Below are 15,883 nucleotides of genomic sequence, written 5' to 3'. Positions count from 1 at the left end.
TAGGCATATCACATCATGAAAGAGCTTCTTTATTTTGATAATGCAATAAGTGCAAGTTCTTATGGACCAGAGAATAAACTTTCAATCGCAATGGACAGGTGGTACTCAAGGTAAATTTTTTTTGTAGATGCTTTGATAACGGGGATACCTAATTGCTTATCGAATTTGGCTACCAAACGTTTGAATACCGTCCGAATTGAAAAACTCTTTGCAATCTTCCTAACGCAAAACTTACCCAACTCACATTCAAAGTCAACTATAGAAATATTTAAATCTTTGTTTTTTTTTTGCCTTTCGCAACTGAAAACTCGTGAGAAATATCTGACATGCAAAATATTTTAAAAGAAGCATTCAAATTTTTTCATTTGCTCTAAAATAATGTTCTACCTAAAAACAACAACGTATGTATGTACTATGTAGCCTATTAAACCTCCAGTCTGTATCGCCGTGGTGTGCATTTACATACATATGTACAATAGACCGCACCCTGGAAAAAAATACGCCATAGACCATTGAGTTTAAAGTATTTTGGCAAGACAAATTCTAAAATAATTCATTTTTTTTTTTGCTCGAACATTTCTCGTATATTTTCGGTATTTATAGTCGGAAATTAAAGTAGGATATAACGATGTTTTTGTCTGTAGAAGTAGTTGTTTTGTTCCAAAGTTCATTGACCTCGTTCTAGTACTTACTCACCAGATCTCAGTTCTTATCACCCAATTAATTAAAGCTAATCAAAAATCATCAAAGTTTTGCCACGGAAGTGCTTTTATTGTTGCAGTGGAAATATTTAAAAAAAAAAAAATATTTTGCATAATGTGGTTATCAAAAATATTTTTTTTTATTTCAAAATTGCGTTGCAAAAATACTTTAGACTCCGGGGTATACGGCCGGAGTTCGTAAATCTTTAAAAATACGCCTTTGCTCTGAGAAGTTATATTTTTTAAGAGCACACCAATTAAACTCCAATCACACTCAGAATGCAAGACTTATTTAGAGTCTCTTCACTAAAAACTCCTCACATATTCAGCTCACTCATGAATTTGCGCGAGGAGTATTTGTTAAAGAATTTATTCGTATTGACCGCATCTTTTTTATTTTCATCGCTCCGTGTTCTAAGCTGGTGCGAAAAATATTTATCACTCACATTTTGAAAGATAAATGTTTAAAGGTTTTTATGCCAAATTTTTTATTCAGAAATTGGTCATAGAGAAAATAGCAAAATTAGAAAAATTTTTAGATGAGCAAAAGAGACAGAATACTCTTTTATGAGAAGTAATATTTTGAGTGGAACCTTAGTTGAAGAGCGCCCTTTATTATTGATTCACAAAAAAGGGAAGTCAAAATTGAATGCTCTTGAATTGAGTTGTAGTGAGGAGGAAGATGTAAGTTTTATTCATCAGTTAGGAATTTTTGCTTCTAAGATCATACGGTCTAATGTAACATTAATGCATTTTTCGCTAAAAATATATGACTTTGTTTTGCACAGAAAGTCTTCTTCTCACTTCGCAACACTTCTCAATTTTCAGCTGCTGAAAATCACCATTAACATATGTCACATTTCAATCGGGTTGTGGGCTTGATTTTCTCGAATCTTAATGTTATGGCATTTCAAGCGATTCGCTTGTCTGACTAGGGATTTCTTACGATTTATTTCATTTCTGTATTTACGCAAATATGGCAAATGGAAGCGATGCGACAAGATACAAATGTAATGTGAATAACACCGCAAGCATTACTCGTAGTACATATATTTATGTAGAACAGCTCACATACATATGTATGTAAGTATGTATGCATGTGTGTGTGTTTTTTGTGGTTAGTAGGACGGGTGGCTATGCCAATAAATTGGCTAGATAAGTGGCCTAACACGCTGATGAGACAGACTGCTCAGATGATTTAGTGAACTCGCACTTAACGTGGCCGTGACTGCATAGGTGAAGTTGGTGTGAGAAGATTGTTGTTAACGTGAACTTGACTATGAAGAGCTGTGCTTTTCTACTTAAATAATTCTTCTTCTGTGGCTCTGTTTTATATCACTTACACTTACGTATGTATGGGCAAGCTGTAAGGGTCAGTGAGTTTGAATATGTCGGACGTTTGCACACGCGCACATATATTTCTTCATATGTATGTATGAGTAAGTACGCAAGGCCTGAATTTGGCGTCATCTGGTCTGTGTGACCTGACAAAAGTCATACACGAAATATTAGTTCACTTTGTATGTACTTTGTTAAGTTGCAAAAGATGCTACGCATTGCACAGCGTGCGTGTCCCTTTTACAGCTTTTGTCCCGATATATCGGCGTTGAGTGTAGACTCGAGCATGCCTGGTGCTGTGGCCGATATGCTACGCATAAGCGCTACCCGAGTTGTGGGCGTACCATGTGTACTCCTGTGGGCGTGTGTCGTAGAAGTGCTATCTCGTCGCGTGCGCTTCTTGCCACCGCCACTGATAGCGCCACCAAGATCGTCACCACCCCGACCAACACGTCGGCCATTTAACTCTTTTTTACGTGCTCGCCAGTGGAACATGCCGGTGAGTGTGTCGAATGTTTTGTGCGTACGTCCGTTATTTGCGGGTCTCGCATGCTTCGTCTTGTCACTTTCGTATGTCGTAAACGGTGAACCAGGCACATTAGGCACATTAACAGCGCTGCGCATTAGTTCAGCGCGCGGAATGGACTTGGCCAACAAAGTGTCCTGGTCACGTCGGCTGATAATTCGTGAAAGTTTGAGACGCGCGCGTGCCGGCGCATGCACGTCTAATTCCGCTATGGAATTTACCGGCTGTACCGGTTGCATAGGCTGCGTGGCTGGCAGGCGGCTCATCGTCAGACTAGCTGGCGATATTGGCTTTGGCAATTCGGATTCGGGCTCGCCAAGGCAATGTACTATGTCGCAAAGTTCATATTGACTGGCGCTGCTATCCCACTCTTGCGAGTTAATCGATGCGCGATCATCACACAAAGGTCGCGCATTACGCACGGCTTGCATCACATTATTGCTAATGACGGAACGGCGCAAGTTATTATTTCTACTGAAATTAATCGCCACCGGCTGCGGATGGCCGTGACAATAGGCATGTCCCGCACCCAACTCCATGTCGAGCAGTAAGTTGCTGTCGGCGCCGTTGGACCGCTGCGATAGTTGGGATTGCAGCTTGTGATGGTGTTGTTGCCTGGGTGTGGATACTGCTGTCGAACCGTTCACTTTATTCGTTGCGATTTCGTTATGCCTCGTCAGCGTCGCTGTGAGTGGGGATTGTGAACCAACGGAGGTGTAACGCGAGCGATGCGATGATTGACGACTGGCGCTGTTGCCGCCTACTCCGCTCAAAATAATGCTACCCATAGCGCTGCCTCCGCCGCCGCTGCTGTTAATTGTTGTCGTTGTTGTTGTTGTTCTGATGCTATCCTGCAGAGAAAGATGATGGCTTTGGTCACGACAATGCAATTGCATAACTCGGTAAGAGTGGTAGTGATCGAGAGCATTGTTATTCACCGTTGTGTGGAGGCGCATGGAACCATTCTGTCGCAGGAGGGCGCTATAGTTGTGGCTTTGACTCTGATAGTGACCGGGGAATCCAAATTGACGTGCCAGAGTTACCTGGGAAAGAGTGGAGAATACGTTTCAAATGAAATGCTCAGCAGTGTGGTGAGTTTAAAATAAAATAAAATAGTTGTTGGTAACGATAATGCAATACAGAAGGGGGATAGTAACATAAAATACTGGGTGAATATTAACAAAATTGTAAAACTCGAAATAAAACGAAACGAAGTGAGGTGAAGTGAAATCCTGTTGTTTTTTACAAGCGGCAGATCATTGACAGGAAATGACAAAACCTCCGAGAGTACATATTTCTGCCTTGATAAAGTTTCTCAGACAACCATTTGCCACTTGGAGGGGCCATCAAATTATAGGTCCCTCGATTACATTATGTTACACATAACATAAGGTTGCTTACCACAAATTGGAGAACCAAACCAAAATGCCAGCGCCAAAATATCATTATTATTATTATTAAGGTGAAATTCAAAGTTAAGTGAATGTAGTGAAGTGATTTAAATTACTGTTATTTTTCCACAATAATTTTGCATTAAAAGCGGCCTAAAGCTCAATAAAAATTGTTTAATATACATAGTTTTTTTTGTGGTTAAATTTTCTAGTGATTTTTTGAATTTTATTATTTTCTTAGAAATTAGTTGTTGTTATTCTTTGTTAATTTCATTTTTTTCTAACATTTAGATTTTATAGTTTTGAAAATAAAAATAAATTTTTTTAATTGTTTGTCTTGTAATAAATATATTTTTAATCTAATTGAATTGTTTAATACCATGAAACTCCTTTTTTTCTTTTTCTAATTAAATTTCCCTTTATTTATTAAATTTTATTGTTTTAAAACCAATATAGGTAAAAGTAATGGAATGGTGTACATTAATGATAAGTGAACGAAAACGAGGCAATAAAATATTTCAAATGAAAATTCCTGGAGCAAGAAATTTATAACATCATCGTTGGTATCAACCAGTTATTACCAGGTCTGGGCGACGCTAACTGCGCAGTACTCTTGGGGTAGCGTCGCGTGTGCGCAAAGACGATGTTGACGTGGCATTATGTTACGTAAAGTTTCGGCTGTTCAAATATGAGCAACATCCCTTTAAGAGAATTTTTAAGTGCCAGCCTCTAAGTTACCTTAAGTTGCCATAATCTCACCTGTACTGGATTTCAAGCGAATCGGTATGAATCAGTAATTAATTTTTGCTTAATTTTTACCATAAAATTATATCGCAGTCGTCGTCGCTCAGACCTGGTTATTACCACAAAGGAATTCCAAAATGCGCCGGAAAAAGTCTACTTATAAGTATATAAATATATGTAAATACATACATATGTAGTTATGTATGCATTAGTTTCATATATTTTCCCCTCTTCGGAGTAAGTTTTGCTTGAAGTTTCGCATTTTAATAACGTTTCTTCTAAAAAATACTCGAATTCAGGACGTGCTCTTATCAATTTGAATTACTACTTCATTTCAATAACTACATTTTATATCAAAGGGCAACCAACTTACGCTTTCGTATGCATACCTCGTATTTCAATCTAGTTATTTCCGGCATTTAATTTTGTTTTATGACCCCCCCCCACCACTCAATCACTTCACATTGACGTGCGACTTAACTTACCTTAAAAGCATCACGAAATTTGTGACTCATGATGTTGTATAGCAGCGGATTAATACACGTCGATAGGTAATACAGCACACCGGATATAAGGTCGACAGCTTCGAAGACATCTTTAAAGAGTTGCGATTCAATGTTGGCACTGCTGCCGTATACAGCCATCAAGCGTTGTGCATGAAAGGGTGCCCAGCACAGAAAGAACGCCACAGCAACGGCAACTGTTGAATGTTGTGCGCGGAAATGAGGACAAACGTGGGCGAATGGTGCGACATGCAAATAAAAAGAAAAAAGAAAACAAGGAAACACAAAAACGGAGGAAAGAGGAAACACGCAGCAAAAAAGGCAAGTGAAAGAGAGGTTTATTTAATTGTGAAATTACATTTATTTTCAAATCATGAAAATATGTATGTACATACAGGCTATGCGGTTTCACCAGAAACTTAAGTGAAAAATGATTTTTTTCAATTCTGTCAGTATCCATATTAAATTCAAATCAAAAATTCTTTTTCGCTTAAATTGCTTTCGTGAAACTACGCATTAGTCTTCTAAATTTATAAGTAAAACTTTTTTGATATTTAATAATGCCATCATTGTATCATTGTGGTTTTATTTAGATTACGTTAAGCATATTTAAATTAATGTAATGAAAAAAAAAGATGTTCAAATTGAATTTTTTAAGTCAATATTAACTTTACTCAGGTGGGTCTGAAATGAGGAATTTCGTACTTATTTCTATTAGATTTCCTTAAACAAGTTGTGGGGAACATTTATTGAGGGAAAATTCCTACCACAAATTGAGCTTCCATTGAAGAATGGGTTTAGTGAAAGGCCAACATGTGAATAAATCTGGAGTGATAATATCGCAAAAAAGTGAGTTTGTTTTCAGTTAACTACAAACTGAATATTTTGTGTGTTGACAATTTTTCAATAAAAAGGACTATTTTCGAGAACCGTTTTTGCGATTTCTATGTTCAGCTACCTGGCAGCACTGCATATATTACAAATTGCATTAGGGTGCATCACCAAAAAAATCTTCTTACAAAAATCGGAATATTTTGATTCGGTTCATACAATTTTTAAAAATTTTTTTTTGCAGATCTTTGGAGCTTAGACCCTTGTGTCCTCTGTGGTTATTTAAAAAAAAATTAAATTTGTGGTTGTCTTTTCAAATGGGCACGCAAATCGTAATACTTTTCCGAATTATTTTGGCAGATGTCTGAAAATATAATAGATTTTATAATTCCTCAGGAAAAATTGTATCGATCTTTTTTGTGGATGGAGGGCGATACACCCTAATGTACATAAATATATCATCAATAGACACAAATAAAGACGCGAGCTCAAAAGCTGACTGCGAAAAAAAACTTTAGCTAAGAAAGACTTAACATTGTTGTTGGTGCATCTCCATTCGTGTCTAGTGACGAGATGTTTTTTTTTTCAAAAATCCACTCAGCTCTATTCTGTAAAGAAAACATGATTACTTATACCCGAATCTGCTATATTTATTTTTACAAAAAGATATGCAGCCATTCAAAAATTTTGTATTCATAACCATTTTGCAAAGTTTACTTTAAGCACCGCACAAAGTTTTCGTGAGGTTATTTCATATATATGTATAACTTGTTTGCTTTTGATGTTGGTAAGTGTTTGCTCAGCAACCACACTCCCGTAAAACACCACACTCAGCTGTCACGCGATAACGCACATTTTCCGTTCATGCCACAGCTGTGCACATCTGTTTTACGATTGTTAAAATTATTAGGTGAAAAGGTGCCAAGTCCACTATTTTTTATTTTAGTTTTTAATGCAGAATTATAGATAATGCGAAACTACATCTATTTTTCGTATCTCCTGAAATTTTTTAAAATAATAATAAATATGTAGGCTTCGTATGCCAGTTGGTACACGCAATCAAGTCAGCTCCTTAAGCATTTGATTACAGTAAGCCGTAATATTCATATATAAGGGAGGAAATGGTATTGGCGGTCGGCGCCTACTGTGCAATATATGCCATTAATTGCGTTGAGCGGGTGTGTTACTGTTAGCACTCGTACAAAATTATAAGGGTATTCAGACTATGCTCGTTAATGCGTTAATTCGTTATCTGGTAATACTTTCAACTTCGAATGCCCTTATTATTTTTCTGGTTAAAATTACTTTCGAATCAGCTGACTAAAAGTTCTTTAATTTATAAAACTTTATTAATTCCACGACAGAGATATTTATTGAACTTTTGATAATATTTATGCACTTTTCCCGCGAGAAAATCCCAGCAAATTAGTAACAAAAATTAATCAGCTGATATTTTAACGCATGTGTTATCACATTTTCAGACTTGCCACCTCATTAAGTTGGTAACGACATATTCGGTAATTTACAAAAACAAAACAATGGTGGGAGTTACCGAATACCGAATCAAGACCTTAACGAGTATACTCTGAATACCCTTTGTGTAAATATTTATGCAGGCATGTTTACCGGAAGTAAAGGGCGATTTGAAAGCATGTAAGGGATAATGGGGTTTGAGGCTTATTGACAGCTTAACTGGTTGAATGAGTTTTGTTTTGTTTGCTCGAACGAAATTTGTTTGCTGTGCCGCGGAGGATATAAATTATGGAAAGCAACAGGCTTCAAGCTACGCGCGTGTTGGGATTTGTAAACATTTCGAGTATTGCATGTTTATAAGAATTATGTAAGTTTGATGATTAATAGGCCCAATTAATAACTGCCAAATTGTTTTTTTTTAATTTTTCGAGAGTATTTTGTAAAAGATATTATTTACAGGTCTTTGTGCACGTTACCGAAAAATTTAGAAATTCTAGCATTGCATATTTCACGGGGCAATATTTTGCTACCAGCTTAAGAGATAGTAACAAAAGTAAGATCTTAACAATGGATTTACAGCGCAGAACAGATATGTTAATAGCATAAGTGCGCCATGGCGTATGATGAACATAAAATATATGGTAAGCATACAACTTTCAAATTACGCTGTGCAACATAAATTTTAGGGCATCAAACAAAATATTTCCAAACGGTATTATCGATGCATGGTAATTGCCTCATCTCATCACACTTTTTCAATGGGCTAAAGTTTCAAAAATTACACATAATTATTCTAACTTTTATTGTAATTGTCATTTTTGACCCTTATAAATATTGCATACGTGGGGATAAATTAAACAAAAAAAAACAGTGTACAATTCGCCTGTGTTTCGGCGGTTTTTGGTGTCATTTAATAACTTGAGATTTTCCCTACAGTTTTATGGATCATCTTCATTATTCTTCGAAGTAATTAATAAAGGTGGTTAGGTTTAGTTAAGTAGTCGTTTCCAGTTGTGGACACACTATGACATTATAGTTGTTGTTCTTTGTTGCTCTACTCTATTTTGAATGGTACTAACAAAACGGCTGGTGTTGAATAGTCATCCTTCCGACAATTGCGGCAGTAAAGGTCAAATGTTATTTTCATTCTTACCGCGTTTATTCTGACTAGCGTGGTCACCCGCAAGAGCCCACCAAAAGCATGAGCTATGGCTTTTCAAGCACAAGCCACTGCTTTGACTGTCTCCGATCCGTTCTTGTCTGAAGGACCTTGCCATTGCGCATGCCATAGTTTTTCCCCAGCGCTCCCATATATTAAGTTCAAATCAACATAAAAAAAAACAAAAAAGGTTTTTTGTAATAGCGGTCGCCCCTGACTAATCCCGAGTATATTTCTGCCATGAAAAACAGCTTCTCATAAAAACACAATCGCAGTTCGGAGTCGAACGCCACAAATTGAGGGAGAAGCTCGGCCACACAGTAACATACATATGTATAAGAGCTAATCTATTATTTATTATTATTATTATTATTATGAATTTCGCATACAGTAATAAAAGGAAACCGATATCATCCTCATAATCTTTTGACTTTTCGAAAGTTGAGAGCGGAATCGCCCAATTAAAGCGTTCGTTGCGAGAAGTAGTTCTGTCTTACTCGGATTGATGTGGTGGTTGCCATTATGAGTCCATTTACTAACCTGGTTAACCAAAATGTCTGCATAAAGGTTGGAGCCTGTATGCTTATGCAGTGATTTGACTATTCCTTTCTGGTGGATGTTGTTGAACTCCCACAAGAAAGGAAAGAGAAAGAGAAAAGTCTCTAAATTGCAACAAGCTTCTTCGGCATTTTCATTTGACCACTCGTCCCTATTTTATTTATACACCGATGAGGGCTATCGAAAAATTATGTTTTTACGATTTATGGAGGATGTTCTTGGCTTTCATTTATCATACTTTGTATTAAGGTTATTTGATTACTTCATAAGATAAAGGTGAATAAGTGGAACTATTTTTGTAGCCGATCAATGGTAAATCGGAAATATCTCGAAAACTTATCCACAGAAAAAAAGTTAACTCGATTTTCGGAATCAGCGAGCAATTCGACATAGGAATTGGTTAGTGGCATTCATTGAACAATTTTTGCTGTAAGCCGGTGTCATACGAAGGAAATGCATTTTTTCGTTTAGGTCCTAAAATTACTATTGCACAGTTCTATTTTACTAGTTTTTCAATACCTGTTCTCTTGTGGCTCTCCAAACTTCTTGGGCTACTTACTCAGCATTCTGATCACACGACTTTGTGCGCTGATCCCGCGATGCACATCGAAACTACGCCGTGGCACCGCCTGCAGCAATCGGCTACGCTTCAACTTTATACCAATTAGTACATAGAGTACACAAATTGCCGTCATGGGACCGACAAAGAAGATAAAGCCCGAAACGGCGAAAACATGCTCGACAAAATGATTGCCAATCTGTGAATGAGAAAAGATAAGAAACGAACGCATACACACACACACGCGTATGAGTTTAAATATCGACTGAATATGGCAGACAAAGACAAGTACATATGTAGGTGTTTCAAAGGCATGCATAGGTAAAGGTCACCACTGCAATATTGAAACTAAAACGTACTTTTCATTTTTTTTTTGTCTTTTGCAATCAAGTCTATTTAAAAAAAGCGGTGAACTTACTGTGCACGAGGTGCCGCCCTGCTCTGACACAACCGAGAATTGCATTGCCTGCGGCAGGGCAAGCAGCAACGCCGTCACCCAAATGGCGAAGATGAACTTGATGGCGCGCGATAGCTTGGACATGGTGTGCTGTCTGCAATTAGGCGATAAAAAGGGAAAAAAATTCACTTCACAAAATTGACTGGTGTAGAGTATTTACTACCATTAAGCAAATAAACGAAAAAAATTTTATAGTAAGCATAAAAATATATGTGTGTGTATGAAAATTAAAGTGAAAATCTTGAAAGCGTAACCAACAGTGCGCCCTAAAAAAAGGGCAGCCGTATCGCAATAATTAATCGCTTAAGTTGTCAGTTGAAGTTGAATAGTTCAAACGAAGGTAGAGCAATGCAAAAAAAATAAATACTCAGCCAAAATTAAAAGAGAATTTTGTTGTCGCGCTGTCGCCTGCTTCTTCTTCTACATCTCGTTCTGCTTGTCGTCACATTTGCTTAAGAAAACCCAACTCAATTAAACAAAAAACACATTAAAATGATTGTAGAAATGCATTAAATTAAAGTGAAATGAAAGTGTCAGCTCAATGTTTTCAAAAAGAAAAAAAGAAAAAAAAAGAAAACGGATGCCTTCCAACTCGCACTCACCGAAATGGATGACATATCGCTATGTATCGTTCAACGGTAAATGCTGTGATTGTCAATACCGTTGCATTTGTGGCGGTTTCCGCTAAAACGCTTCCCAATATACATATCACATCCCCAAATGGAAAGGCATTCGGATACCAATAACTGTAAACGTCTTGCGGTGCGCCTGCAAATGAGAATAAAATAAATGTTACGAAAGTAAAAATAAATATTTACATACATATGAATATTTAATAGTATCTTTAATGTAGCTTTAAAATTTCTTTTTAACCAACTTCAAAAAAAAAAACTAAGAGGTTATCAATTCGTCTTTTATTTTATTTTTTTTAATTTATGTACCACGTAAACACTTGTTTGGAAAGCGTTTTCAGCAGCCATAGCCTCGGCTGTATATAATCCGGCCCCCTGTAAATACATACAGTGACTCAAAAAAGGTATTGGTTTTGGTTTTTAAATATTCGTAATGTTTTTCGAGTTAAATATTTTTGTAATTTTTCTATAAAAATATTGTCCAAGATTTAAAGAACACCATATAAATCTCAGTTTCAAACTTTACTAAAAATTTAGGAAAATTCAACAAATTTTTATCGAAAGCCATATCAAAAAATAAATAAATCTCAAAAATCAACGCAATTTTTTTAGCCAGTTGAAACTTGTACTTTATTAGACTAAAATGTATGTGCTATATGCATACCCAAAAGTGTTCTAAAGATTCATATTAAAAAGTAGAGATTTTGATAAAAATTTGTTGAATTTTCGTTGGATGGTATTTTTATAGAAAATCAGCTCAAAAAACATTACTAATATTAAAAAAAAATCTCAACGTGGTCACTTGTTTGAGTCACTGTATATCCGTATCTACACAAAATAATGTCGTTAATCTTTTTATATAAGCTTTTATGATTCATATCCTTCGCAGTAACTTTGCTGAATAGGCTTTTGTCAAATTGGTGTATTGTGGAACGATTTTCCGTCATCCCTTGTCAAATTGGGTTTAGAGAAAAACCGGTTTCGGTGTTGTGCCATCTTCAGTGTCATTTTTCGTTTCGTGACACTGAAGATGGCACAACGTCGAAACCGGTTTGTAAAATGACGTTTTCATACATTTTTCAATTTATAAACCTTTTGTAAAGCTACTTTATCTATTATTTTATGCCATATGGCATTAATAATAAAATTAAGTTTAGCTAACAGTAAATTTATTATTTATTATTATGCGAATAAGCCAAAATAACATTGTATTTTCCTATATTAATGAAAATGAGTGTAAATGCAATTTTACAAAAACTTAAAATTATTGAGAAAAAAGGTCGCAAAAATCAACGGAATTTTTTTATTATACTGAAATTAAATGAGCTAAAAAATTGCATACTCAAATTTTTTTTTTGAAAATTCCGAATAAAATTTTGTATATATTAATGAAGATTTGTTAACTTTTTTAAGTTTTGTAAAATTTTTTGTTGAATATGAACTAGTATATTTGTGCGAAAAATTAACAAAAAAATCATTATGAAAACCCATACGAATATGGGAAAGAAATCACTGTACGCATAATTATTTTGACCAGTTTACATGCATACATGTTTATAGATTAGTTATAAACTAGTCTCTATCAACACTCACCTGACAGCAGCAACATCAAATCGGAAACAGCCAAGTTGAATAAATAGAAATTTGTCGCTGTATGCATAAACTTATTTCGCGATATAACGATGCATGTGATAAGGTTGCCCAGCACGCCCGCCACAAAAATGATTGCATAGAAAATGGTGAGCGTTATTAATACGGACATGGAAAGCTGTTGCTGTGGTAGCTCTAAAGTTTGATTCAGTTGCGCCGTATTCAACAGATCTGTCAGATTTTCCGTTGAGATATTAAGTGTCAGTGACATATTCTGCTTGAATGCGTCACTCTGCAGTAGCTGTTGAAAATCCACCAGCGATGATGAATCAAAGGCAAAGAGCGGCGAATTGCCGTAGTACGCTTGTGTGATGAGGATATCCTCATCGAGCAGTAGCATTTCGTCCGATGTTGCAGTCCCGGCTAATGCACCGGTGGCGATGGCAACTGTGGCCAATTGTGGGCGCAAAAGTGCGTGGGAAAACATTATGACTGTATATGTGAGTGCATGTGCCTAGAAGATTGTTTTAAATTTCATTTTTTTTTAGCGTCTTCGGAAATGGTGCGGGAGTATTTATCTGTAAAAAGAAAAGAAAAATTATTCTATATACATACATACATATGTACATAAGTATGTATTTTGGGTTTTGTTTGGATTGATTAAGCGGTACATTGAATAAGCAGTGCGATTTACAACAACAATGTTTTTGATGAAGTTCGCAAGACGTAGTTGTCTATACAAATGTTTGTAAATTAACATAAGAATGTACAGTGTACACCCTATATAATACTATGCGTTTCATCGCGTATATTTTCTAAAAATTTACTGCGCCAAAAAGAGAAAAAAATACCTATTTTTAGAACAAGAACACAAACAATTGCCACCTGCTGTAGGTGTAATTTAATGCGCCTGTCTTTTTGCGGTTTTCCACCTACGTCAAGCAGTCACTTTTAACGAAATGTATGTTTTTGCTTCGTTGTGGATCCTGTTGCTTTTTTAAGCGCCTTCTAGCGTATACATCGTAAATTTAGTGGAATGACAGAATTGGCAAAGCTACGAGAAAAAGTTTACAAAACAATTGAATGCTTGAACGGAAGCCCACCCATGTAAATCGCACAACCGAAACTTGAGCAAGGTCAAACTGTAGTACGTGTATTATATTAGCTTAAATTCAAACATGTGTGCGCAAGCCTGGAAATTTTATACTATTATACATATTGATGTATGAAGCTTTATGGATTCTACACCACTGATATTGCTTTTAGCAAACAAATCAAGTAATTTGTTTGATTACTTTGGTGGAAAAAAGCGAGATTCTTCAACATATCGCTCATCTGTGCCCAAGCCTCGACGGAAGAGAAGGACGAGGCGTTCAAGGATCTATTGTATGAGCGCTTGGAGCGTGCGCTGCTCGCGGCATGATATAAAAATTTTGCCTGCCGATTTCAGTGGAAAACTGGGCAAGGAAGGGGTCTTTAACGTCACTGTTGGAAAATTCCGCCTCCACGACGATGCGTCCGATAACGGACTGGGGCAGTTTGACTTCGCCGGAGTACGATAAATGGTATTATGTAGTACTAGGTTCCAGTATAAAAAGACCCATCAAGCTCCAGATCGAAAAACGAGAGACAAAATCGACTACGTTGTGATAGACGGTAGGTATGCTTCCATTGTTTTAGATGAACGTACATTCCGAGGGCCCCAAATATCGGCTTGGCCCACTTTCTTGGTGCAGAGGCGGGCGCCATGCGTTATAGGGAACTGGAGAGGGAAGCGGGCGTTAAGTAACAATTTGAATCCCCATAAGCCCTTCCCTGCCTACTTTAATGTTGGATTTTGAGTCGCAGCTAGATTGGGCCCATCCTGGAATAGTCGCTTTAGAAATGGATGAGAAGGGAACCGTTCAAACGCTTCCGATGCACTGAACGGTACCCTGTAGGAAATTTAATTAGTTTGAAAGTAATATACAAACTACTTTATTTTCAATGATAACTAATTGAAATTCTCACTACTTTACCTACAACGAACTCAGATATTTAACATGGCGATGTTCTAGGAAGCAGTCAATTGCCTTTTCCTGCATATATTTTGCACTACCTTATAATAAATTTGGTTGAAACAACTTCAAAGTCAGTATGTTTTTCTTTTGCATACGCTTTCGTTCTGCACTTCACAGATGCTTTTTCATACTTCCAAGACACAAATTGTTTTTTGTTTTTTTGAGTAAAAAGAGTGTAAAAACTCGAAACCGTTTCTCATTTCATTTGTTTTAAAGTAGTCTTTCAATTAGTTGATTTAAAAAAAAAATCACTTGTTTCCATCAGGGTACTTATTAAACCGAGTGCACAATGTCCTCACTGTTATTTATTTGAAAGTGTAAATGATTGCAGCTGAATAGATACTTGAAATGAATGTTCTCCAAGATGAGCAATACATTTTCGATTCCTTCGACGTTGCTACTTCCGAGTTAATTTCCTTGGAGGCCGCAGTTGCTTTTCAAATTCAACCTGCAAGCTATGAACTTTCCTAATTCACAATAACCCATCGGTTTGTCAATTAGCTGTTGAATATGCAAGTAAAATGTAGGAAGTGTCAGCCATTTTTTATTATATGTCAAACTTGCAACCACCTACATAATTCGCTTAACTTCTTTAAGGGTGGAATAATGAAAATCTGCTTTAACATGCCTACACAATACAATTAGGAAAATGTATTTGACAAGGAGGACACACTTTTCAACTTTCATTTATGTCAGCAACTTTGCCCACAATTTGAACTCTTTACTGCCTCGCTGACTTAACTGACGTCCGACTGGCTACATCACACGTCGGTTGGCATTTGTATAAACGAATATACATTTTGGGTATTCACAGCGGTGTGGTAGGTGTTGTATTTTTGTATGTCGTAAACTTGAAACGGCTGAAATATATTTATATAAAGTCGGTCGTGGTTTCAGGTTAGGTTAGGAATACGCGTACATTGAAAATGCACTGTATGAATGCCAGGAGGAGGCATATCCTTCTAACCAAAGTTAAGTATTTCATATTGTCAGTATCGTATTCACTACCCGGATGCAACTGTGGAGCTCCGATATTCTCACCTACGCTATCTCTTTCAAACATTTGCAAATGCGCGATTCCAAATCCTTGAGACGCCTTCTTAAGAGGACTGGGCATTGACATAGGAAGTGGTGAATCCGCAGAGAGAGACTGTTGGTATACGTTATCGATGGAGCATTGGTGCATTGCCCTGTGATGACGCCGGTAAGAGCCATTACTGCAGATTTGTTATCGTCAATTATTTCTCAGTACGGCTCTTATCGAGTCTCGCCCTAAAACATCTTGAGATCCCACAGTAGCCCCGATTGATTCACAGTGTTAACGGTTGTGGTGTATTCTCCAACCCCCTTCAGCAGAAAGG

At 36.7% G+C, this 15,883-nt stretch overlaps 1 protein-coding gene across 1 annotated transcript; it reads right to left on the bottom strand.

Moving 5' to 3' along the window:
- Positions 1–2,099: 2,099 nt before the first annotated feature.
- On the bottom strand, positions 2,100–12,949 carry LOC108367982 (uncharacterized). Its single transcript, XM_017622704.1, has 6 exons — positions 12,466–12,949; positions 10,843–11,008; positions 10,202–10,334; positions 9,784–9,982; positions 5,186–5,400; positions 2,100–3,608 (listed from the first exon to the last, which is right to left on the bottom strand). The coding sequence occupies exons 1-6, from the start codon at positions 12,947–12,949 to the stop codon at positions 2,280–2,282; spliced, it is 2,526 nt and encodes an 841-aa protein (XP_017478193.1). The 3' UTR covers positions 2,100–2,279.
- Between the last annotated feature and the right edge of the window lie 2,934 nt (positions 12,950–15,883).

Source organism: Rhagoletis zephyria, unplaced genomic scaffold (genome assembly GCF_001687245.7).
Source record: "Rhagoletis zephyria isolate East Lansing unplaced genomic scaffold, Rhagoletis_zephyria_1.1 Rzeph_scaffold_02904, whole genome shotgun sequence".
NCBI lineage: Eukaryota > Metazoa > Arthropoda > Insecta > Diptera > Tephritidae > Rhagoletis > Rhagoletis zephyria.
The sequence above is the reverse complement of the archived record's forward strand: the minus strand, read 5'-3'. Positions and strand labels throughout refer to the sequence as shown.

What these genes read in the sequence shown, in the direction of transcription:
- LOC108367982 (XM_017622704.1), bottom strand. Translation starts at nt 12,949, where the DNA reads ATGTTTTCCCACGCACTTTTGCGCCCACAATTGGCCACAGTTGCCATC. An exon ending in TTTGATGTTGCTGCTGTCAG is followed by an intron (nt 11,009 to 12,465) that starts GTGAGTGTTGAT and finishes TCTCATTTGCAG; the next exon opens with GCGCACCGCAAGACGTTTAC. An exon ending in AATTTCGTGATGCTTTTAAG is followed by an intron (nt 3,609 to 5,185) that starts GTAAGTTAAGTC and finishes ACTCTTTCCCAG; the next exon opens with GTAACTCTGGCACGTCAATT.